General features: G+C 49.1%; 1 protein-coding gene across 3 annotated transcripts in view; it reads right to left on the reverse strand.

Moving 5' to 3' along the window:
- Positions 1-1638: 1638 nt before the first annotated feature.
- The window catches only part of SPATS2 (spermatogenesis associated serine rich 2), a 433271-nt gene continuing 410154 nt past the window's right edge, over positions 1639-24755 (reverse strand). For all 3 annotated transcript variants that reach the window (XM_086964068.1, XM_086964076.1, XM_086964057.1), the window contains one exon: positions 1639-5311. In XM_086964068.1, the coding sequence (XP_086820194.1) occupies positions 4970-5311 (342 nt within the window). In that variant the 3' untranslated portion in view covers positions 1639-4969. The remainder of the gene's footprint in view (positions 5312-24755) is intronic.

Below are 24755 nucleotides of genomic sequence, written 5' to 3' on the forward strand. Positions count from 1 at the left end.
TTGTATCCTTTCCTGAACCTTCCACCTCCAACCTGTTATCTTCGCAGAGCTAACCACATTTCTATCATAGACGATAACACAGAAACCCACAGACCTTTAATCTGTTGAGTCAGGTCACTTAAATGGGCTGTGCCATTATCAGTCTTGCTACACTCCATACCATGGACTGCGCTCAGATATATACTAGGGGCATTCACGCTAACCTGCCAGAACAGAGTCCCGAGCTGGGTTAACTCCATCCACTAGTCTCACTGGTTGATTAACAGTGCTTCCCTCGTATCTGGTGGACTTCAGAGGGTACTCGCTGACCTCTGAACTGTTCCTTCAGGGGCTAAATCACCTGGTTGACTCTGCATGGTATACTCACTGGAATCTTAACAGTGCTTCCAGCATTTAAGCACCTCTCGCTATTGGGTGACTACATAGGGGGCCTAAATCACAAACTGCACTTTATAGGATGTTTATAGCATACCAGCAGTACTACAAAATGTACTAAAAAGTGCTATTCACAAACTGCACTTTTGTAGTAACTTACACTGTTGTAGTAAGTCCCTACCTCCATTATTTTCTATTGGAGAGTATTGCAGTACCAGTAGCTGGCCATGTATTGTCTTGGACTTACTGCAGAAGTGCAGTTTGTGAATACCGAAAAGTAATAAACTTCTTCAAAATGATGATCATACTCAAAAGCGTAAGTCCCCTTGTGACTCAGGCATATTGTATCTACACGGGTTGCTTAACTATGCTAACAGGCACAGGGGCCTCTGTTGCTCCTGGAATGACTGAATACAGTAATCCCTCATTATTTTTTAACGTTGCTTCTAAAGTCGGGAAGGCGGTATGTTTCTTCTCTGTGATTCCTAATAGTATAGTTACTAGATGCTAATCAATACCTCCAGGGTTTGGACTTCCGTCACTCCTTACAGCACACATAATGGCTGCTTAGCAATGTTACCGGGGTGCAGAGAAGTCTATACCTTTCTTGAGTGACCACTTACAGTATATTTGCTAGTTGATTCATGGCTACTCTTTAACATTGTATTGCCAAGCTTGTTCAGCACAGCATCTTAGGGTGGAGATCTCTAGTCACTACAGTATCCACGTGCAGAACTTCACCTACTGTCAAATTCTCTGCAACACTTAATGCATGTGAAATCCCTGCACAATGCTTTCATGCATCATGATGCACCTCCTCCTGCAGTGTGTGTGTGTGTGTATATATATATATATATATACCCACAGACCTTTAATCTGTTGAGTCAGGTCACTTAAATGGGCTGTGCCATTATCAGTCTTGCTACACTCCATACCATGGACTGCGCTCAGATATATACTAGGGGCATTCACGCTAACCTGCCAGAACAGAGTCCCGAGCTGGGTTAACTCCATCCACTAGTCTATATATATATATACACACACACACTAATCTTTTCAACCATGCACTCCAAAAATGGGAACCCGGTGCCAATAAGAGTACTTTGTGACCTTGTCAGAGGTGAGAAGTGTAAAACCAGTGCGACAAACAATCAAATAAAAGGAGGTGGTACTCCTGACCTTCACATATACACATTGCAGGGCCCAATATCTACCCCTCAAATGAATAATGTATCTTGGACGCAGGACAAAGGGCACTGGACAGAACATTTTCCATGCTGTTTACTTGTGGAAAAAAGGACAGAAACAGCAGTAAAAAGTAATCCGCACTGGCCAACATCTAGGTAAAAATTCCATGTTGGTGGCGGCACAGCTCAGTTTTCGGAGACTGGAGGTCCATACAGGCTCATACGGCGCAGAGCTAACATGGCTTGCGCTCATAGTTTGCAGGGATCACAATCAAGGCCTTTGGTCCGTACAGTTCAGCAAGGCTGAGGCGAGTCCAGAACGAGCCTTCTTGAGCAATGCATTTTTTCATTATGTTTCTTTTGGTTTTACAAAAATCAATGTCCCAACTGCACTGCGAGGTGCGTCACGATAGTGCTTTGGAAGTAGAAACCCCACTGGTGCACCCGCAGAAAAATCTCACAACAGAGAGGAAAGATGACAAGGAAAGCAACTTCCAGTCAGACTGGGCAGGCTGAGGCACAGGAAAAGAGACCTACCAAGCGAGACCGGTCTTCTGGTCGGCCCAGAGAAGCCAACGGCAAACTACTGTACAACTAAATTCAGGATGGTAACAAGGTGAGAGGAAGGGTCATATTCCACACAGGGCGCGTGAAGAATAGAGACAGCAGAGGTTTTCCCTAAAATCCCATGACTACTTTCCACTTAAACCTGAAAAGCCAGCGATTGGATGGGGAATCTGCATCCATATGCCGACTCACCCCTATGTGGCACCTCTGTAAGAGACATGCCTGCTCTTCCATCCAATGCACTCTCTGCACTGGGTGGGGAATCACATATAATGCAGGCCGGATAATGACAATGCTCCTTAGACTGTAGGACTGGCAATGGCGGCCACTCATATACAATTCCGGCCTGACACCAAGTGAGCACTTCTGTACTAGGCAGGCTTGGCATCGAGTCTGGGCTCTGCACATTGCACAGCCTGGCACTGAAGTTGTGGGGCACAATGTGGGTTGAACTGGGAAGGGCATGGACTACTCTCAGACAGGAGCTTGCATGGAATTCAGCCTCTCAGGCAGACCCCTCCAAGGATAGGAGAGAGACAAAGAAGTTATATTGATTAGTCAAAAAAGGCACTTCTAGGACCAGTGGCAACAGCTGCATAGAGTCAAGCCATTCCATGGTAAGTGGAACTTACTGCATGAAAGAGAAAGCCCATAGGACGAGAAAGGAGGGATGGCAACATATATGGGGAAAGATGGTGTGAGAAGGAGTAGCACAAGAGAAAAGATTGAAATATGATGTGAGACAATACCAGGTGGGAGACATCTCCAGAGTACAAACCTGCTGAGGCTTCAGGGGTGTCGCAGTCCCTGTGGCAGGGAGGCTGTTGATCTATAAAACGGAGGGTGTAGACAAACAGGGTAGATATTCTCTTTGCTTTTTAAACTGAGGCCCAGAGCCCTATTTCTAAACCTTCGAACTCAGTCTGCATCACCTGGGAGCCAGAGAGGATATATTTTGAATATGCAACTACTGAAATATGGGGCCTTCAAAGGGTTTGAGGTGCCAGAGGAAGTGGGCATTTGAAAAGTGCAGTGTATTCTGGATTATTATTATGAATAGAAGAGGATGGACTGACCGGATGGCAGAACAGAAGCCAAATCACGTAGGACACACAAAGAAGTGCAGCATGTGCCAAAGGGTAGAATATTGTGTGTTACGCCAAAGAGAAGTGATCAACATGGGGCACAGGGCCCACACTTCTGTGGCACACCTAAAACAGACTCGGCATATACTCTTATATACTCTTCTAGCATACCTACGAACTGGCTTAGCATGAGCTCAAAGTCTATAAGTCTATGAATTTGCTGAACAATTGCCACTGTACCTCAATGCCTGGCAAACACTTCATGAAGCTCAGTAAGTGGCATGTGACCTGCTATTTGCCACACTAAAAAGAGCTAAGCTTTGAGCAGAGAGGACTAATCTCTCACCATTTAAAAGCTGATTGGTTATTTGACACAAGACCTAGCATTCTCTGTAAATGGCAAGTCATTTGCCGCGCGCTTTGTTGGGCTCCTGGAAAGAGGCTGAATATGTGGCACAGTGCCTCATTATCTGGCCTATACTTTATATAGCTCAGCAGGTGTCACAGGGCCAGGTATGTTTAGGTGTACATTGGAAAGGCTGAGCAAGTGGTATTCAGCCAAATATTATCTGGCACACCTCAACCAAGCTCAGCATGGAGAACAGAGCATGCTGTACATGGCCTTGTATTCTGCTTGCAAAACTAGAAACAAGCTAAACATGTGGCTGACACACTAAATTTGTGTGACCCAGTTTGTCAGGCATGCTGTGCGACACAGGCCCAAGCAGGCTCTGGAACAAGAACATTGTTTTGTGGACAGCCTGGAACACACTGAAGCATGAATTGATGGAACAGTATTATCTGGCACACCTAGGGATATGTTCGTATGGTACAAAGCCTGGAATTACCGAGCATACATCGAAACCTGCTTGTCAAATGAGGCAGGGCCTTTCATTTTCAAGGAAAACACAAAATAGATTTGATATGTATACCAAGGGTGGCTATTCCCAGGCAGACTTAAGAGAGTAGTGTTCTCAACACATGGAACAGAATCTGGTGTTCTCTGGTACAACTAAAAGTAAGGATACATGTTGTCTAAAATACATGTAGCATAAAATCACAGAGCCTGCTCGTCCCCAGAAATGACTAGAGAAGGCTCAGCAAGGGGCAGTGAGCTTGGTGTTCTTTAGCACACACCGAGGCAGACTTAACACGCAGCAGTGTCTAGCGTTTGATGACCCTAAACGGAATCAGTACAGGATGTGTCAGAGAGCCCTGGTATTTTCTGGAACACATTGGAACAGAGTTTGCAAACGGTGCAGAGCCTTGGTTCAGCATGTACTGCCAACAAGGCTATATATCCAGTATGCTTGGGAAAAGGTCTAACATGCAGCAAGAACCTGAAGGGCATTCTCTGCCACAAACTGAAACAGGAGCAATAACTGACTGAAAATTCTGCTTTCTGGCAAGCTTGTGTGCGACCTAAACACCTGAGTGACTCACACAGCCTAAAGTCACTGGCTCCGGAAGAGCTGGCAAGAAATGGCTTGAAGAGGAGAGGGGGCAGCAAGGCTACTAAAGATGTGGGACACCTTTTACATCCTAATTCCAGGGACGAGGATAGGTGGTGAAGGAGGAGCGAAAGAGGGAGCAGCTCCAGAGTGAAAAGAGGAAAACTCAATAGAAAAGAAAGAGGGCAGCAGGGACACAAAACAGGGAACTGTAAACTTGTCTTCCTTAATAAATCTAGCTACCAGTTCTCTACAGTCCATTTTAGGAGGCGCAATATGTGGTGCAGAGGTGGGCGGAGGCTCTTCAGGAGCTCGTCACTTCAGTTGGGGTCGTCCGCGGCTTCCGCTGAGGGAGGGCTCTGTGGTCTGGGCTAGGCGACCCTGAAGGCGGAACGGGTGTGGAGGTGGGCTGGGAGGCATCTGAGGAGGCAGCGTGGCTGTTGGCTCCGGTAGACTGAGTGTGCCCCCGCTCAGTGGTAGGCCCAGGAGGTCGGGACGGATAGCCCTGGTATCGGGGCGTCGACTGGTACCAGGAGTTGTTCCTGTAGCGGCTGGTGTTTTCGGTCCGTCCGGGATTGGAACTGCTGCTGGGGCGTTGTCCTTGATAGCGATACCCCTGGCCACCTCTCCGGTTGCCCTGGAGGACCTGGTAACAGAATGAAAGGTTGGTGAATCTTGATAATAAGTCAGCCAAAACACAAGGGACTTACATTACATACTGAAAACTAACCCCCTGAAGGAAAAGAGACACCACAAAACTACCTCAGAAGAAAGAAATTCACAGCTGAAGTACAAGACTATTTGCCAAGGATTATTCCAAAAAATAGCTGCAGGCCTGCACGGTCTAAAACCTATAAATACAGCCTTTTCCCCACCCCATCTGTAACATTCCTCTGTGCCTTACCACCAATTCTGAGGCCTTGATAAGCTACTGGGGTTCAGGTCAGAGCTTCCCCCGACTGGCCTCATTTCCGTAATGTACTACAGGTACCACAAGGAAAGTGGTTACTTAAAAACAACTTTCATGGTTTTTGCTACTTGGGAATTCGCCATTTAAAGGTGTCCAAGGCAAAGAGGGGCTCACTGTTAAATGTATTTTTTGGGATCTTGGCCCAGGAACCCTGAATCCGTCATGACCCCACAATACCTCCACTAAGATGGCGTGCTGCCAGCATCCCTTGTCTGCCGTTTTCGCAAGCAAAAGTGCAGATAAAGAATTCAGTTGCCTGTTTAATAGCAATGTACCATACTAATATAGTTCTGCAATACATAAATGCCTGTTAACTACTACATAACCAGGGGAATGTAACAATTTTCAAGCCGCAACACCTTCCCACACCTCCCATCACACATCCATGATGCATTTTTAAAAAACAATTATTAACCTTCATTGTCGTACAAAAACATAGATGCGTTCCTTTTAGCATAGAAATGAAAGACATCATGGATAACATCATCTTTAGATTGTCTCATATAGTGAACATTCACATCATTAACACTGTGGAGGCAAGTCAGTCCTTCGGTGACATTGCATTTATAGTCTTACAACACAATTGAATAAAAAGATTTCATGCAAAATAATACGCTGCTGCAAATCCTATTTGGCGGCTTCTGCGGTCTGCACTGGGTGTGATAGTCTTATCAGGGGGTTTCTGCCCTAGGTCTGTTACAGTGTATCCCATCTGGCGTCTGGTTTGCACCTGTACCAGGGCTATCTGCATTAGTGATGTCTGTTGCTTGTGTGGTAGTGTAGCTTTGATAGAGCCCCCAATAGTTTTTGGTCCGGCTTCGGGGTGGAAGTAATTCACTGTAAAGTTCTGTCTGCGTATTGCAGTATACCATGCCTTTGGACCAACACACCATTGTGGGAGTTGGACCGCGGGCCCAGCAAATAGCGACTCTGGGCCTGGTTAGGAGTAGCCCCATGTTCACTAAAGGTCTCACTGCCTTTGGCAAGTTCTTAGAATAGCCTAACAATGCTAACTGAGGGTCTGGGGTCAGTGTCATGGATGTAATGTCACCTGGAGCTTTAAATATCAACTCCCAGAAATGTGCAATTCCTGGACACAGCCAGGCTAAGTGAAAAAACCCTGCTGGACTCGCTCTGCAGCGTTCACAGTCAGTTGTTTCCTGGAGCCAGTATCTATGCAGTCGTTCCGATGTGTCGTAGACATTGTTTAGGAATTTAAAGTGAATTAATCGGTGTCTCCCGGTTGCTTTGTGTTTTCCGCAGTATTTCCAGATATCGTCATCCAAGGTCTCCCCCAAGTCTGCTTGCCATTCTAGTGTGGCTTTGGTGTACTGATTTTTCCTGTAATCTTGTATGATCTTGGATATACAGGAAACTATTTTAACGGTTGTGTCTGACTCGATGATGTATGAGAGGGCAGTCACGTCGGGCGGTTTTGTTCAGTCTTTCCCCAATATGTCTTTCAGTGCTAGTGTCATCCTGTGATAATGGAATCTTGTGAGCATTGTGCTCTGCTGGTCACCCATTTCAACTTCTGACCACTCTCTAACTGTACAGTCTAGAAACATGTCCCCTATTGTTATAATGTGCACAGACTCAAGCGCGTGTGTTACTCCTTTTTTACCGCATAGCGGCAGCCAGTGGCACCAAGCTATTGGCATCAGTGGGGAGTATAGTATCTGCTGCCAGGCATGTGCAACTGCATTTAACTAGCACCAGCACCTCAATTCTACAGGAGGGGAGTTTGAAAAGGAGTGCTGGCAATGGGAGGGGGGCTGCTACCATCTTTTCAATTTGTATATGGGGAAGCCCTGGGTATCTCATGTATCCAGTAGTGGGCGTGAGACCTTTGTGCCGCCCTGTAATACAGATCCAAATCTGGAGCGCCTAATGCATCCATGCTGTATGGTAATGCGAGTCTACTCCAGCGGACCCTTGTAAGTTTTCCAGCCCATGCCAGATCAACTAAAAGCGATGTGATTGTTTTAAAAAAAGATTTCGGAAGGACCATTGGGATATTTGTAAACAGAAATGTAGGTGGAACGACCATGTTCATGAGGGACACTCGCCCCGCAAGGGATAAGGGCAGACGATTCCAGGGTACTATGTCTTCTAGCTTACTTCTGCCTTCACATAGTTTTCTTGAAAGACCACTTCCGAATCTATATGTATCTTTACTCCCAAGTTTAGTACTGGCTTGGTTGCCCACAGTAAGGGGTATTCAGGTTCAAAGGGCTGTGCTGCTGGGGTGAGCAGGAATATAATGTATTTAAGACAATTAACCTTAAGTCCCAAAAACTCCCCATATTCAACCACCTCACGGAGTAAAGGCAACAGGCTATCCTCTGGATTACGTATATACAGTAACGTATCATCAGCATATGTAGCTATGATTAAGTTGTAACCTGGGAAGCTAATTTCCTTCTGACTATGGTATTCACGGAGAGCGCAGGCTAGTGGCTCCGCAACCAGAGCATATAGCAACGGCGAGTTTGGGCATCCCAGACAGGTGCCTCTAGATATCGTAATGGGGACAGTGACCTGGTCACCAAGTCTGATTCTAGCTGTTGAGGAGTTATAAAAGACTCCTATCATCTGTAAAAACATTTTACCCAGTCCCATCCGTAGTAGTACTTGCTTCATAAACACCCATTCCACTGAATCAAATGCTTTTTCCATATCTAAAAAGACCGTAACTGCTTTTATTTCCTGCCTAGTGTGTTGTATAGCCCCAAATACTGTTCTCAGATTGTATGTCAGGTTACGCCCTGGGACGAAGCCTGCTTGCTGTGGTGCTACCAGTTTCGGGATCAAAGGGGCCAGGCGGTTTGCTAATATTATGCCATATATCTTAGTATCTACATTTAATAAGGAGAGCGGACGGTATGAGGGGCAGTCAGCTGAGGGTTTGTCATGTTTCAGTATAGTCACTATCAGGGCTTCCCTCATCGAGGGAGGCATCAGTCTGTCTTCGCTCATTTCCTCAAATAGTTATTAAATGCGGTGTCAGTAGGTCCGTAAACTCTTTGTAAAATGATAGTCAATCCATCTATACCTGGAGCACTCCCTGTCTTCATACCTGCCAGTGCTGCATTAATTTTGTCTGCGTCTAGTGGCCTCATTAGGTAATCTCTGTACTCGTCCATCAGCCATGGTAGCTTAATATACTCCAGGTAATCCAGGATTTCTCAGTCTCCTGCCACAGCCCTGGTACTGTATAGTGTTGAGTAATATTGCCAAAATCTATTAGCTATCTCAATCGGATCAGTGAGCGTCTCCCCTTCCTCCGAATATATTTCTGTCACTCCCGTCCTTTCTCTTCTATTCTTTAATAATGAGGCAAGAACAGAGTCTGGTGTTTCTCCCTCGCGATAAATATGGACAGAAGCATATTTCCTTAAAAGTTTGACTTCTGCATCCGCCGTGTCATAAAATTCCTGTAACACCAGCTTAAGTTCCTCCTCAGCACCGCTATCTGCCCCTGCCACAAGATCATGCTCTAGCGGTTTCAGTTGGTCTTCCAAGTCTGCTAGCCGCTTTCTAAGTGCTCAAAGGACTCCTGAGTGCTTGGCCATCGCGATCCCCGGAATGTACACCTAAAATGTATCCCATACTGTTGTAAATTTGTCTACCAATCCTATGTTTATGTCGAAGAAACTTTCTATGGCTTCCACTATCTCTGCCTTAAAGACCGTGTCTAGTAGCGAGTAAGGTGGGAAGCTCCAGGTGAAAGGGGGAATCGTCTTTAGTGGGCAGTCGACAACTAGTTGTATCGGAGAGTGGTCTGAATAAGTACGTGGGTGGATCTCACAAGTACGGATCTGATTATTTAGTGCCCTCGAAGAGAGCCAGTAATCGATTCTGGTGTGTAAGTTATGATATGCTGAGTAATGGGTGTCTCCCCCTGTCCGTTCAACCTCACTCTCCACACATCACATAAATCTAGCTGCACTGTAGCATCTAGAATGGCTCTGGCAGCAGCTGAGGGACGTCGAGTCGGGCCTTTTGATCTATCAAGGGTCGGGACCAACACACAGTTAAAATCTCCTCCCCAAAGTTGAGCTTGGGTATCATATCTGCTCATTTTCTCCACCAGGTCTAGATAGAACCGTGGGTTTTCATAATTGGGCCCATATATATTCACTATGGCTAAGTCCAGCCCCTTTCCACGGCACCGAAAAATAAAAATCTGCCCTCCGAATCAGTTTCCAGTGCCTCCCATGCCATCCCCGATTTCGGGCTCACCCATGTGATAACTCCCCTTGCATGTGAAGTGAATCCCGCTGTATGTAGTTTGCCCCGTAGACACCGGTTTGTCAACATTTTACTCTTGGTGGGCAGATGCGTATCCTGCCAGAGCGCAATATCTATCCCGTGCTGATTAAAATAATTAAATACTTTCCGCAGCTTCCTATGATCGTTGAGCCTGCGAACATTTCATGTCAACATTTTCACACTACCGGAATGGGACTGCATTGTGGTTGATATGTGTCATCAATCTTGTGTGATAAATGAGAAGTGTATCAGCATCATGCTCTCCATTGGTGTCTGATGTACTACACATGCATGTTTAAAGGAATCTTGCAACAAAGTCTAACAGTAAATTGAAACTCTTAACCCTCCCACGCTGTGCTCACCCCAACTTTGCACAGTCGAGTCCCCCCATCTCCAAATATACATTATGTGGATCACATATTACTATGTCCTTGTATAAACCGTTGCGGAATTCCGCTGTGTTGTGTGTCACACTCGTGGGCGGATGTTGTCTGCTCCCCCTTGACTAATCTCTTATAGACCAGTCGTCCGCTGTGTGCCATCTAGCGGATCACGTACATCTGGGTGTCATATCTGCTATTCTGTCTACAGTACTTCCGTCTAAAGGAGTTTGGATAGGTTAGCTACAAAGGCCGTGTCCCAAGGTTTCTAACTTACTCCCCTCTTATTAGTAAAGACCTGTATGCTCTATTCTGACTGATCACTAAGTTTCCCCTGGCTTTGTAGTTTAAGAATCATGTGTATGTCCCCCAGCAAAGAAGTCTCAAACCTCAGTGGGCTCAGAAAATTGCAAACCGCTCAATTTTGCTCTTCCAGGCTTCTTCCATGTGCGCCTTCGCCAGAGTCCGAGTCTTTTTGTCTTGTGTCGTTCCTTGACCATTCTTTGAGGGCTTTCTGCAAAAGCTTGGGGTCCGTGAATATCCTAGACTTTCCTTGCCTGTTCACTCTGATGCGTGCTGGTTAGAGCATTGCATAGTCCAGGTTCTGTTCTCTCAGTTGCCTCTTCAGGGGTTCAACTGTTTTCTCTCTTCTTGCACCCGAGGAGTGAAGTCAGGAAATAGAGAGATGGTGGAGCCTTCATGCTGGAGACTTCGCTTCTCTCTGGCAACCCTCAGTGCCGCATCGCAGTCCCTATATTTCAACAATTTGGCTATTATGGGTCGTGACGGGGCTCCTGGGGGCGGTCTTGGGCCAAGTGATTGATGGGCGCGTCATCATGAACACTGGGGAGAAGGACTCCCGGCCCAGCAGCGACACCTGTAGTTCTTCCACATACATTTACATGTTCCCCATGCTGGTGGATTCCAGAAGTCCTATGATTCGTATGTTGCTCCTCCGTGCCGAGCCTCCAAATCTTCTGCCTTATCCTGCAGGTTGCTCAGCAAATTCCCCATCTGTCTTTGCTCCGAGTCCATCTCTGTTTGGAATTCTTCTACTTTTGTCACCCTCCTCTCCGTCATGTTGATCCGCTCTGCTTGCTTATCAAGACGCTCCGTCATACGATCCATCCTGTACGCAAATGAATCTATTTTGCTGTCGATGGTGGCCAGGCTTTTCTGTACGGCTGCTAGTATTGTGCGTATATCTTCTTCCGCTGGCTTCCCCATTTCTACTTGCGCAGCCGCTGCTTGTTCAGGTTCCAAGTTTTTCAACCTCTATCTTCGCTGTTCAAAGTTGATTTTAGGCTGGGTTTTATTCACCTTACCCATGGTCGCCGCTTCATTTCGCTCCTAGCTGCGCATTCATCTGGCGCGTCTCTGCGCTCGCTGCCTTTCTATGCCTCTGGTGTGGTGTCTGTTGCCACTCGGGCCTAGCGGGTGACCAGTAACTCTGTGGTATCCGCCTTGCACAGAATGCCTGTGGCTACAAATGTTCTTTCCCTTAGCGCTATATTCTGCCAGGTGGGCAGTAATGCCTCTCACCTGTTGTGCAGATCTGGGTGCTCAATCAGATGTGTCGCAATTGTTCTCCTTATTTCCCTTTTAAGTCCCTGTTGTGCTGATGCTTACGAACCTTACGGATTAATTGCAATCTGGGGGCCAGGGGGTTGCCCACACTTCCGCTCCCCTCTCAGCATGTGTCGAGGTGCCTGCATTTTTATAATTACTGGTGGCGTCTTATAGGCTGGATCGTGGTGTGTCTGGCAGGTGTCCGGGCGCTGCTGCTGCTGCTGCTCACTCCGCGCGTATGTCACTCTGCACAATCCGGTCTGCACAGTTTAGCCACATGTCGCTGTGTGTAACAAGGGCCTACGGCGTCATTCTCTTACCGCAGCTCGCTCACACCTCCAAGCCACCGCTCCGCCTGCCATAGCACCAGCCCTCACTGCGGCGGGCTCTGTCTGGGTGGAGGTAAGCACTCGCAGTGCCTGGCGCTGTCCGCTGCCGCTTCAAACCTCCTACTCGGGCGAAGGTGCGTACCTCGCCCCGTTAGGCCCGGCTGTATATATTGTGCCTGTTTCTTTTGTGCCACCAGTTCTTCGGGTTGTTCCTTTCGTGCCGTGCACTGCTCTGTGCCAAGGGTTTCTTTTACGAGCAGTCAACCGCGGGAGCTCCTCGGTTTGCAACCGCTCGCCTAGGGGAATGCCGCTCGCCTAGGGGAACGCCACTCACCTCAGGGCAAGCCACTCACCTCAGGGCCTCCGCTTCGCCAGTATTTCAGGTCAGGGTCTCCCACGCGGCACCCAACAGTCGCTTAGCCACGGATATCGGCAGGCAGGTCTCCCAGCCGAACAACCACTCTCCGCAGCAGTGGCTTTTGCACCAGTCACCCGCAGGGCTTCTCAGTTCGCGACCTCCCATCACAGGAAGCGCTGCTTGCCCCAGGGCCTCCGCCGAGCCAGTAGGCCGGGCCCGGGCCTCCTCCGCAGCACCCTGCAGCCGCACTTCCACTCAGTCACAGGGGCCAACAAGCAGTTCTCTCAGAGCGTTCGTTTCTCTACCTCAGGGTAGCATTTCGAGCCAGAGTGTTCAGCTCAGATGCTGGATTTATGACGGATTGTGCGATGGCAATGCGGAGCTCTCACTTTACTAGGCCATCTTGGGCCCAGACAAGCTCTGCCCCCCTCACATCCCTGATGCATAGTCACACAAAAGGGGTGGCTTAAATAGCACTGTTCTCAAAACATACATCTGGCTGCGCATCACAAAAAGTTACTGAGCCAAGCAACGCCACAATAGGACTGCTAAAACCTGGTAATTTACGTAATACTAGTCTTTTGCACATCAAACCATGGATGTATTTCTGAATTATATGTTGTACATCTGGACTTCTGGGAGTGGACTCGCTCTGTGCATTTTTCAGTAGTCCCTTTTCAAACTGCCTTTATAGCGAGCATACCAAATATCTGTATTCCTTGGAAACTACATCCGAATTAAACCCACAGATACTCTGCCAATAATCTTGCAACCATGTAACAACAACCTGAGTAACTCTCCGCATTCACCCACTACCTCCATTTAGTTGTGTTCTCCAACATGAGTGAATCTCTACATTTGTGAAAAAAAGCATCTGAGCTGACTTTGTGAATGCTGCCTGAGAAATGATGAATGATGGAACAGTCTTCCACATAAATTGCATGTGGTTTAACAACAAAGGTACTTTTCTGCCATCAGTGAAGCAACCACACACCTGCCCGCATAAATCACCACTTCACCATATATTTCCCTTGGGTTTTTGTCGGATACGAGTAAATATCTGTGTAAACAACACCTGGGTTAATTTAACAAGCTTTACGTTAGTTCGCTTACAACAATGCGCCTGGAGCCTGCGTAACTCTCAATGTATACATTCTTTAGGGACTATCTGGAATGCAAATGCTACTTACCAGTATGCATCTGTTCTTGGCATGTAGGGCTGCTGACATTCATATCTGTGCATAGTCCGCCACCTAGTGTTGGGTCCGGATGATTGCACATTGTTGTCCTGGAAGAGTCTTCGAAGTATCACGAGATAGGTGGCTCCTCCCCTGGACTACAGTGCGCATGGGCATCGCCTCCATCCCCAGATTGTTTTTAGCCATTGGCAGAGATGGAGTGAGAAGTGAGTGATGACCATGCTATGAGCATATATGTGTATATGAATACATACTGCAGCTGCTACAGGCGCCGGGGAGGAGGGTGGGCGATATGAATGTCAGCAGCCCTACATGCCAAGAACAGATGCATACTGGTAAGTAGCATTTGCAGTTCGAGGCATGTGGGCTGCTGAATTCATATCTGTGCATAGAATACATAGCAGTCCCTCCATTAGCGGCGGCCGCCCGTGCCAGCTGCAGCAGTCTGAAAAAGTGTTTTTAGAACAGCCTGACCAACAGCTGCCTGTTGTTTTGAATGCACGTCTACACAGTAGTGCTTAGTGAAAGTATGAGTAGTAGACCATGTGGCTGCTCTACAGATGTCTTCTAAGGGAATGTTACCTAAGAAAGCCATAGAGGCCCCCAACTTCCTAGTGGAGTGGGCCCTCGGTGGGATAGTGAGAGTGCGCTTAGCTTTAGCGTAGCAGACCTGAATGCACTTTACTATCCATCTAGCTATTCCTGCTTTGGAGATTGCATTTCCCTTGTGTTGTGTGGCAAAAGCAACAAAAAGTTGTTGGGTTTTGCGGAAATCTTTTGTCCTGTCCACATAATACATCAAAGCCCTTTTTACATCGAGGGTGTGGAGCATCCGCTCCGCCAGCGTCTCTGGGTTTTGGAAAAACACCGGCAATTCAATGGTTTGGTTTATGTGAAAGTGTGAGACCACTTTTGGTAAGAACTTAGGGTTAGTGCGGAGCACCACCCTGTTAGCATGTACCTGGAAGAAAGGTTCTTGGATGGTGAGCGCCTGCAGTTCGCTAACCCTCCGTAGCGATGTGATTGCTACTAGGAACGCAACCTTCCAGGTTAAAAACTGCAGGTCACAAGAGTGTAGTGGCTCAAAGGGAGGACCCATCAGCCTTGTAAGAACCACATTGAGGTTCCATTCCGGAGCTGGTGGAGTCCTTGGTGGAATGACTCTTTTGAGTCCTTCCAGGAAAGCCTTGATAGCAGGGACCTTAAAGAGTGACAGGTGCTGCCTATTCTGGAGGTATGCTGCCATAGCCGACAGGTGAATGCGGATGGAAGAGTAAGCTAGATTACAACGATACAGGTGAAAGAGGTAACATATGATGTTTTGAATGGAAGCGTCTAGCGGGTCAATGCTGTGCTCCACGCAGTAGACGACAAACCTCTTCCATTTAGCCGCATAACAAGCTCTAGTAGTGGGCTTTCTTGCCTCCCGAATGATGTCCATGCAATCGGGAGGAAGATTGAGGTAGCCAAACTCTAGGACTTCAGGAGCCAGATCGCCAGGTTGAGCTGTTGCGGATCTGGGTGCTGAATGTCGCCATGGCTCTGCGTCAGAAGGCTGGGAGTGAGATGAAGCCTTTGATGCGGTACCACGGAGAGTTCCAGAAACGTGGTGTACCACGGTTGGCGAGCCCACGTTGGAGCAACCAGGATGAGCGTCATCGAGTGTTGCCTGAGCTTGCGTGCCACCAGCGGTATCAGAGGTGCTGGGGGAAAAGCGTACGCAAATCTGCCTGACCAGTTCATCCACATCGCATTGCCCTGTGATTGGGGGTGTGGGAATCTGGCGGCGAAGCTTTGGCATTTTGCGTTCTCCTTTGTGGCGAACAGGTCTATCCCTGGATGACCCCACCTTTGGAAGTACGGTTGGAGTACTGATGGATGTAACTCCCACTCGTGCATCTGATGGCTGTGTCTGCTGAGCAGATCCGCCATTTGATTGTCCTTGCCTGGGAGATGTTCTGCCATGAGAAAGATGTTCCTCTGAATGGCCCACTTCCACATGCTCTGAGCCAGATGAGACAGCTGTGGAGAGTGTGTGCCTCCCTGCTTCTGGATGTAGTACATGGCCGTCATGTTGTCCGTCCGGATCAACACGACCTTGTTGCACAGATGTACTTTGAACGCCTTTAAGGCCATGAAGATTGCCATCAGTTCCAACACATTGATGTGCATCTTCCTTTGCTGAAGTGTCCATAGTCCCTGCACAGTGTAGTGGAGTACATGCGCTCCCCATCCCTGGAGAGAGGCGTCCGTTGTCAGGATGATCTGTGGGACAGGCTCTTGGAATGGTCGGCCCTTGCAAAGGTTTTGTGGATTCCACCAATGCAGAGAGTTGTATGCCCAACCGCTCACCAACACTAGGTCTGTCAGTTGCCCATGAGCCTGAGTCCACTGACGTGCTAGGCACTCCTGAAGCGGACGCATATGTAGTCTCGCGTGCGGGACAATGGAGATGCAGGAGGCCATCATGCCTATCAACTGCATGAACACCTTCGCTGGAAGCGAGTGCTGGGGTCTGAACCGTTGGATCAGCGCCTGGATACTGGCGATTCTCACTGAATTCGGCTGCGCAGTGGCTGCCAGAGTGTCGATCGTCGCGCCCAGATACTGTCGCACGTGGGCGGGCTGGAGATGGGACTTTGGGTAGTTCAGAGAGAATCCCAGATCGTGCAGGAGATGAATGGTGCGTGACACGTGGTCCACGCACTGCTGCTCCGTCTTTGCCTGAATAAGCCAGTCGTCTAGGTATGGAAAGACATGGATGTGCTGGCGACGGAGATGCGCCGCCACAGTCGCTAGGCACTTTGTAAATACTCTCGGTGCCGTGGTGACCCCGAACGGCAGGACTCTGAACTGGTAATGCTGGTCTAAGATCTTGAATCTGAGATACTTCCTGTGGGAAGGATGCAGGGGAATATGGAAATAGGCATCCTTCAGATCCAGCGTTGCTAGGAAGTCCCCCTGCTGAAGCAGGGGAAGTACCTGCTGCAATGTGAGCATATGGAAGTGCTCCGAGTTGATGTACCAGTTCAGGGGCCTGAGGTCCAGGATCGGCCTGAGTGATCCGTCCTTTTTGGGGATTAGAAAGTACAGGGAGTAAACTCCTGTTCCCCGTTCTTGCACTGGAACGAGCTCTATTGCCCCTTTTTGCAGCATGACCAGTACTTCTTGCTGCAACAAGGTCAAATGCTCGTCGGACATAGCACGGCCTCTTGGCGGTATGTCCGGTGGAATGGACGTGAGTTCTAGACAGTACCCGCACTGGATAATAGACCTCACCCACCTGTCCGTGGTGATGGACCTCCACGCCGGCAGGAACTGCTGGAGTCTCCCCCCGACAGGTGTTGTGTGATCGGGGGGAAGTGACAAGACGTCACTGCTTGTTGGAGGTGGTGGACCTGGAGGCATTGTTTCCACGTCCCCTGCCTTTGATATTATTGCCTCTGTAGCCACCCCTGCCCTTGTTGTTGTTATACGAGGACTGGGTGTTACCCTTGTAGTATTGCGTTGACTGGGATGCCTGGCCCCTTGAGGTGCCTCTTGAATTGGAGCGGCGAAAAGAACTCCCCCGAAACTGCTGACTTTGCAAAGCCCCCATAGACTTGGCAGTTTCGGTATCTTTCTTCATCTTTTCTAGGGAGGCATCCACCTCAGGGCCGAACAGATGGTCAGGATTCACTGTTTGACCCAATACAGTGGTCTGTATGTCGGGTTTGAACCCAGAAATGCGAAGCCAGGCATGGCGTCTAAGTAAAACGCTAGTATTGATAGCCCTGGAGGCAGTATCTGCCACGTCAAGGGCACATTTGATGGATGCATTTGTTATAAGTTTACCCTCCTGAATGAGCATCTCCCCCGCCTCCTTGTATTGGTCAGGCAAGTGTTGCAGGATGGCCTCTAATGTGTCATAATGGGCCCTATCATAACGTGCAAGCAGGGCTTGAGTATTAGAGATCCTCCATATGTTTGCTGCCTGCGCAGCAATGCGTTTGCCTGATGCTTCAAATATTTTGGATTCCTTATCTGGGGGAGGAGCATCACCAGTAGTCTGCGAATTCGCCCTTTTTCGAGTGTTGGACACCACCAGGGAGTCCAATGGCAAATGTCCCTTAATGTACGTGGGATCCGTGGGCGCCGCCTTATACTTCCTGTCGATGCGAGGGTTGACCACCCGCGCCCGGGTGGGTTCCTTGAACACCTCCTGTGCATGCTTAAGCACCCCTTTAAGCATCGGTAGTGTCTTGACTTGTTTTTCGGCCACCGAGAAGGTGTCGACCAAGAAATCGGCATCCACGGGGTCGGAGTGCAGTTCGACGTCATGGTTCGCTGCAGCTCTCTCTATTAATGCATTGAATGCCGCCGAGTCCTCCGTCGGGGACGTCTTTGCGGCGAAAAGTTGAGTGTCCTGGCCCGACTGCGGGTCGTCTGTGTCGCCTCCTGCTGTCCAGGGCACATGCTCCTCTTCCGGATCCGAGTACGCAGGATAGTTGTACTCGTCCTCTTCCTCGTCCACCTCAGGCACGGGGGAGTGTGCCGGCGAGTGTTCCGGGGCCTGTGGAGACAGAGGTTCCATCAGAGCCGAAGAGTCTCTCTTGTTCTTGAGTGGAATCCTAAAAGGTTCCAAGGCCGGCTCCGATGTAATCTTCCGCTTGAGGAGCGATAATTTTCCGGTATTGGCGTCGATGATCACCTCACGACGTTCCTCCACCGCCAGCGGTTGGAGCCGAAGCTTCGATACCACCAATGCAGCCTTCGGCGTCAACACTTCTTGAGAGTGTCCGCCCTGCTTAGGCGCGAAAGCCTTCGGCGCCGACTTGGGAGGAAGGGTAAAACGAATGGGCGTTTGCTCCTTGGTAGACTTCGGCGTGGGCCTAGGCACTACAGTGTCCTGGCTGACCACAGTGGACTGTTGGATCCGCTTTAAGGATTCTCCCACCTTCTTTGCAAGGGATGCCGAGGGCTGAACCGTCTCGAGCGACTCTTCGCCTCCGAGAGCCCGGTCGCCGGTAGTCTTTTTCTTCGGCGCCGACGCCCCATGGCCTGGCGCACCGTCGGCGTGACGCTTCTTCGAAGCCGTCTTCGGGTCCGCGACCCCTTTCGGTGCCGACGCAGCCGCGTCGGGTGCCTTCACCTTCGGCGCCGACCCAGAAGGCTTCGGGTCGGCCATTTTGGCGCGGCTCTTGTGGTCGGCCATTTTGGCGTGGCTCTTCAAGTCGGCCATTTTGGGTTTCGTGGAAGTTGACGCCTCTAGAACCGTCTTCACCAGCGCCGGTTTCGGTTTCGCATCCGAAGGTGCGAGACCAGTTGGCTTCACTTTCGGTTTCTTGGTAGAAATGTCCGTGACCGGGCCCGGGGGCGGGGACGTAGGACTCAAAGTTAGATCTTGGGTAAGGCCCGAAGGCGATCCCTCGACCTGGGCCGTATGACGGGGAGTAACCCCAGAGTCTGGTTGGGGATGCTCTTCCTCTGAGCTATCACCCATCGTGGCACAAATTAGTTCGTCGTCCCCTACCTCACCGGAGACTTCGTCGTAGGCCTCCTCATCCGCGTCTTAGGTCTCTTCCTCAGACGCGGGGCCTGAGTCCGATCCTTGTACGTCGTCTTCTTCCTCGACAGATTCCTGAAAGATGTCATCAGGCGGGGGCGCCGAAGCCAACAATTGAGCCTGGAGCCGATTAGCCCGGCGAATCTTCAGAGTTTTCTTACTCCTAAATTTGGAGCACGCCATGCAGGTGTCTTCACGGTGATCCGGTGACAAGCATGTATTGCACACGGGGTGCACGTCGAGGTGCGAGTATTTAGAGTGACACAGCGGACACTTCTTGAATGGAGTCCGCTCCATAGCAAAGGTTGTAGTTAGGCCCGTCCGCGTCGAAAGCACGTGGAAGGGTAGTAGGAGATCGGAGCTGAGAGTCAGTAAGAAACCCGAGCGCAACTATACCGACGCCCAGCCTAAAGACCTTTTGGTCTCGAGTAAAAGTAGAACAACTATCGGTTCCGATAGAGGGAACCGAAAACACATCCGAACCCGATGGCGGAAAAAAACAATCTGGGGATGGAGGCGATGCCCATGCGCACTGTAGTCCAGGGGAGGAGCCACCTATCTCGTGATACTTCGAAGACTCTTCCAGGACAACAATGTGCAATCATCCGGACCCAACACCAGGTGGCGGACTATGCACAGATATGAATTCAGCAGCCCACATGCCTCGAACCCCAACTATTACTTTACAAATAGCTTTCACTACATATATTCATTAATAAAACAGCTGATCTCTGTGATCCTAAATCCCCGAGATAGATCTATATCACAGTTGTCTTCACCTTGTAGTAAACGATTGAATCCAGAGGTGGCCTTTGGACGGCCGACGCTCTGGGTGATACCAAAGTTGGCACTACCTCCCACCTGTCGTTGCTGTGTTAGAAAAAGAGGGGTGGGGGAGGGAAGGTGAGGAAGATAAGAAACAGGAGGGCCATAAAAAAAAAGGCGAATATGAGTGTAGGAAGCTAGCTCTGTATATACTATACCAAAATGAGGTATAGTTTGCACAGAACAACAAGCCTGTGCACACGTCAACAATATCAACAAAACAGTTCTCTGTATCGTGTTTTCTCTCAGAACATCGATACAGTATTAACAGATACAGTAAGTAAAGGATAAATAGTCATGAGAGTTGTTACGCTTCTTTAATCATGGTTGCCAGTTGGATTAAAGAAGCGTAACAACTCTCATGACTTTTCGTCCTTTACTTACTGTAACTGGAAATACTTTTTTGACGTTCTGAGTGAAGACACGATACAGAGAACTGTTCTGTTAATATTGTTGACATGTGCACAGGCTTGATGTTTTGTGTATGACCTTTGGTCTTTCATCCAGGGGCTTCAGGGTTGACCCCTCCTGTGGCACCGTCCGAAAACACATGAAACTATACGACACGCACATCTGTTGTAGGCGCCACCTCCTACTACATACTTCAAAACCCTGTCCTTTGTGTAGTTTGCACAGTCCAGTGAAACCCCAAAGGTAGGCAGAGGTAAAAGAAGATAGCACCTTACTCTTTATTTGTGGTAGTGTAGGCGAGCAGTAAGGCTTTATCAGAGCGTAGTGTTAAGCATGTGTTGTACACACTCAATCAGCAAATGATGTCACACACTCAAAGACTGAACGCAGTACAAAGTGAATTGTATACAAATATTATTCAGTTGTATTTATTTCCTAGAACCAAGCAAGCCTGGCACAGGTAAGTGCATATGATACGTTTTTAAGGCAGGTTGAAAAATACAAGCAAGCTGGATGAAAAGACTGTTACAGGTTTGTAAATGCTTTCAATACAGTGGAAATTACTGTTCGATTACTGTACAGATTAATTTTTATACTCAGTGTGATATACCTAGATATCACGCTGGGACATTTCCTGAGAAAAGGTAAGTAAGCAATGTTTAGCTCTTTGCAGTATTTCAATGTATCATACAAAACCAACTCCAGACTTAAAACATTTTTTTGGGAAAAAGCAGTCAATGCAATCCTATGGAAGGAAATTGAGTTATTGGTGTTAAGGTAAGTACACGTTTGTGGGAGTTGGTATTCTGGGGTAAGAACCAAGGTTTCCCCAAGGTCAAGGAGGCACTCTGAAAGCACTCTCAGTGGCTCTAGGGCGGCCAGGTGCAGTGTGCTGAGGCCCAAAGTTATCCAAAGGGGGATAGGGGGCTTTGGTTTGTGGCTGCTCACGAGCAGGACACAAGGTTGTGGGAGCAAAGCTCCTGGTGTTAGGCTCAGGGCAAAGAGGGATTCGGTTTAGCACACAAAGTGCACCTGCAGCGGCGCAGAGGCAGCTGGGTGCAGGCTGCTGTTTTGGAGTTGGGTGCCCTGTTGTTTTCAATGGGAGTTGCCAGTTTTGGATTTTGGCTGCAATCTCGGTCAGGATGACTTCCGAGAGAAACGAAGGGCAGGTAAGTTGGAGGGCCAGGGGACGTAGGTGCACCTCAGCTTCTCTTCTCCAGGGCACCTGGATGCAGGGTTGTCTTTTGAGGTTGGATTTCACATTACCAGGCCACTAGTTAAGTGTGGGGGGGGGGGGTCTCCAAGCTGAGACTGCAGGCAATGTCAGGGAGTCCTGGAGGGGTCAACCCAGGGTGGACTCTGACTCTGGAGCGCTGGGGGACCTCGCTGGGACTGGTGGGCCACTCGAACTCGGGCCGTAGGCGACGGGTTTAGTGGTGGTTCCTGGCGTTGGGTTTCTTTGTCCTCAGCAGGCTCAGAGTCTGTCTTGGGAGTTTCTTTTGAACAGAGTTGCTGTTCACAGGAGATCCGGTCTTTGTTGAAGGCAGTCAGTCCGCCCAGGGGTTCTGGAGGTCGCTGACTGCAGGACAAGGTGGCTTTTGGTGCAGGATCTCTGGAAACTGCAGACAGGCTGGTAGGGCTGGGGCAAAGTCGGATGTTCTTCGCAGTCTCCTCTGTTGGGCGTCTTCTTTCGTCCTTCTTCTTCGTAGGTTGCGGGAATCTGACATCTTGGTTCAGGGCTGCCACTAAATACTATATTTAGGGGCTTTTTATGGGTCTCGAGGTCGGTAGCCAATGTGCTACTGACCTTAGGTTGACTACACCCTTGGTGTGCTCACCCCACGTGGGGGATGGGGCACCATCCCTAATCCTGATTGCAGAGTGCTGCCATCTGAAAGATGGCGGGCACTGAAGAGTGGGCTTCACCTCGCCTCCCCCACCTGAGGGGTAGAGTTGGCAGAGGTGGGCACAACTTCCGGGCTGATTCTTCCCGCCTGTCTTCCTGCTGAAAAAGAGCGGAGACAGGAAGGGGGCCTGCTCATGATAGCAGGAGAGGCTGGGGGTCGCGTTACAAAGGCGGCAAGGTCGTTGAATCTCCCATGCCACAGATGGCTCTTCCTGGACTGGGTAAGGTGTTACCATCTCTGCCCAGGAAAGGCTTTGTTTCTGGGCTTAGGGAGCGAAGGCTCACACTCCAGGGGCCCAGAATCACGTCTCGTGGTGGCAGGCTGGTGTGTATCAGTCAGGTAACCCACCAGAGGCTGGTAGTTTTTCAAGGGGCATCTCTAAGATGCCCTCTGAGTGCATTTTTCATTAAATCCCACACTGGCATCAGGGTGGGTTTAATATGCTGAGAAGTTTGATACCAAACTTCCCAGGTTTCAGTAAAGCCATTATGGTGCTGTGGAGTTCGTGATGACAAACTCCCAGCACCATATACTCTGAAGGAAGAGTTACTTACCTTCTGCAACGATATATCTAGTAGAGACAGTCTAGCCGCAGATTCCTTAACTTAGAATATCTCCCCAGACGTCAGAATGGATCCGGAAAATCTTTTTTCCCCAGCAATACCTCTGCACGCCAGGAGGGGGCGTCGCCCCGGCTCCGTCCTGACGTCATCCACGGAAATGACGTCAATGCAGCCATATGTGCCCCTCCGGGCGTGCTGAAGTCAGTTCTCTACAGGAAACTTTTCAGCGTCACAACGCGAAGCCATGACAAAAACTGCAATAGCATAGGAACAGAGTGTTAAAAAAGCATAAAATCAATTAGAATGAGAAACAATAGTAAGTGGAAAAAGCACCCAGTACCAGGAGGGACTGAAGGGAGCTCACAGAGCACGTACTGCAAGCAAGGGCCCAACAAAGGACCAATCCATGCCCCTCCTCGAGGGGGTAACTGCTGCGGTACAAAAGAAAGGACAAGGCAGGCACTGCCTGTCAACACAGGAGGGTAGTTAAAGAACCACAATATCGAAGAAACATGTTGCACTCAAGTGACTAGAAGTGAACGACCACCAGTAGTTCACTACACACACCCGCCAGTGATTGAAGGACTGTAGCACCAAAGAGAACTCAACCCAACCGACTGCCGTAAAAAGGAGGCGGTACAGGCGTGGGCGGTGGGAGGGAATTAAAAACAGAAGAACTCCACGCATGAGGAACCCAGGTGGAGCAACATAAAAGGCAGTATAAAGCATAAACCTTAACCACCTAAAAAACGTGGACGGAGTGGAGAACAAATGGCTTGAAAGCCGAACAATACCCCCTTCGCCAAAGGAAGGTGCGAGAACACGCCACCAACCAAACACTAAGTCGAAGGGGAGGCCGAAGCCCCACGCAGAAAAAGACACCCTACCCCAGAGTAAGGTGCAAGAGCACACCTCCGGAAGACCAAGGCCACCGGAAAGGGGGGGGGGGGCTAGGTGGAAAAACTCCATCTGAAAAGGCCTTCGCAGAGCGGGGAGCATGGGCGGGCGTTAAGGAATCTGCGGCTAGACTGTGCCTCAACCAGATATATCGTTACCAAAGGTAAGTAACTCTTCCATCTGATAGAGACATCTAGCTGCAGATTCCTTAACTTAGAATAGATACCAAAGCCATACCCCATAGGAGGAGGGTCTGCGAAACAACCACACAACCACCAAGTTCCAGGAGAACGTATTTGTCAAAAGGCTGACGAAACACGGTGGGAACTGCAATGCCAAGGCAACAGACATTAGACACAGGTAACTCCGAAAGGAGCATGAACATGGGATGGCAAAGACACCAAAATCCCGCGAGGGATGGGGTGAGACCTCTCTCGTCCAAACACAGACAAAAGGAAATACAGAACCAGAAAGGTCAGTGCCAACGTAAGAAACAATGCAGTGACTCCTCCAAAGAAGGATTCCAGCACCGGTCCCCATGATCCATGAGAAACGAAGCCCAAGGGGCAGAACATTATGACAACAGTAGAGCATACCCCCTGAACATACATCACAGTGAATGCCAAAATGAAACAGGAGACAGTCCGAAGACTATCCAGCCAAGAACAGGAGCCGCAACAGGAGGCCTGTGTGTGCAAGAAAAACACACATCAAATGTGTACCCCCTAGGACATATGACAATAGTGGCAGGACCGAACCCAGAGCCTAGTGCTAACAGAGGCAGAAGAATCACCATGGAGCAGAAGCTCAAAAGGTATACATGCAGCCAAACGTCCCAAAAGGTACCACTGTGAGGGGAGAA

The sequence above is a fragment of the Lissotriton vulgaris genome, chromosome 1_1, assembly GCF_964263255.1.
Source record: "Lissotriton vulgaris chromosome 1_1, aLisVul1.2, whole genome shotgun sequence".
Taxonomy (NCBI): Eukaryota; Metazoa; Chordata; class Amphibia; order Caudata; family Salamandridae; genus Lissotriton; species Lissotriton vulgaris.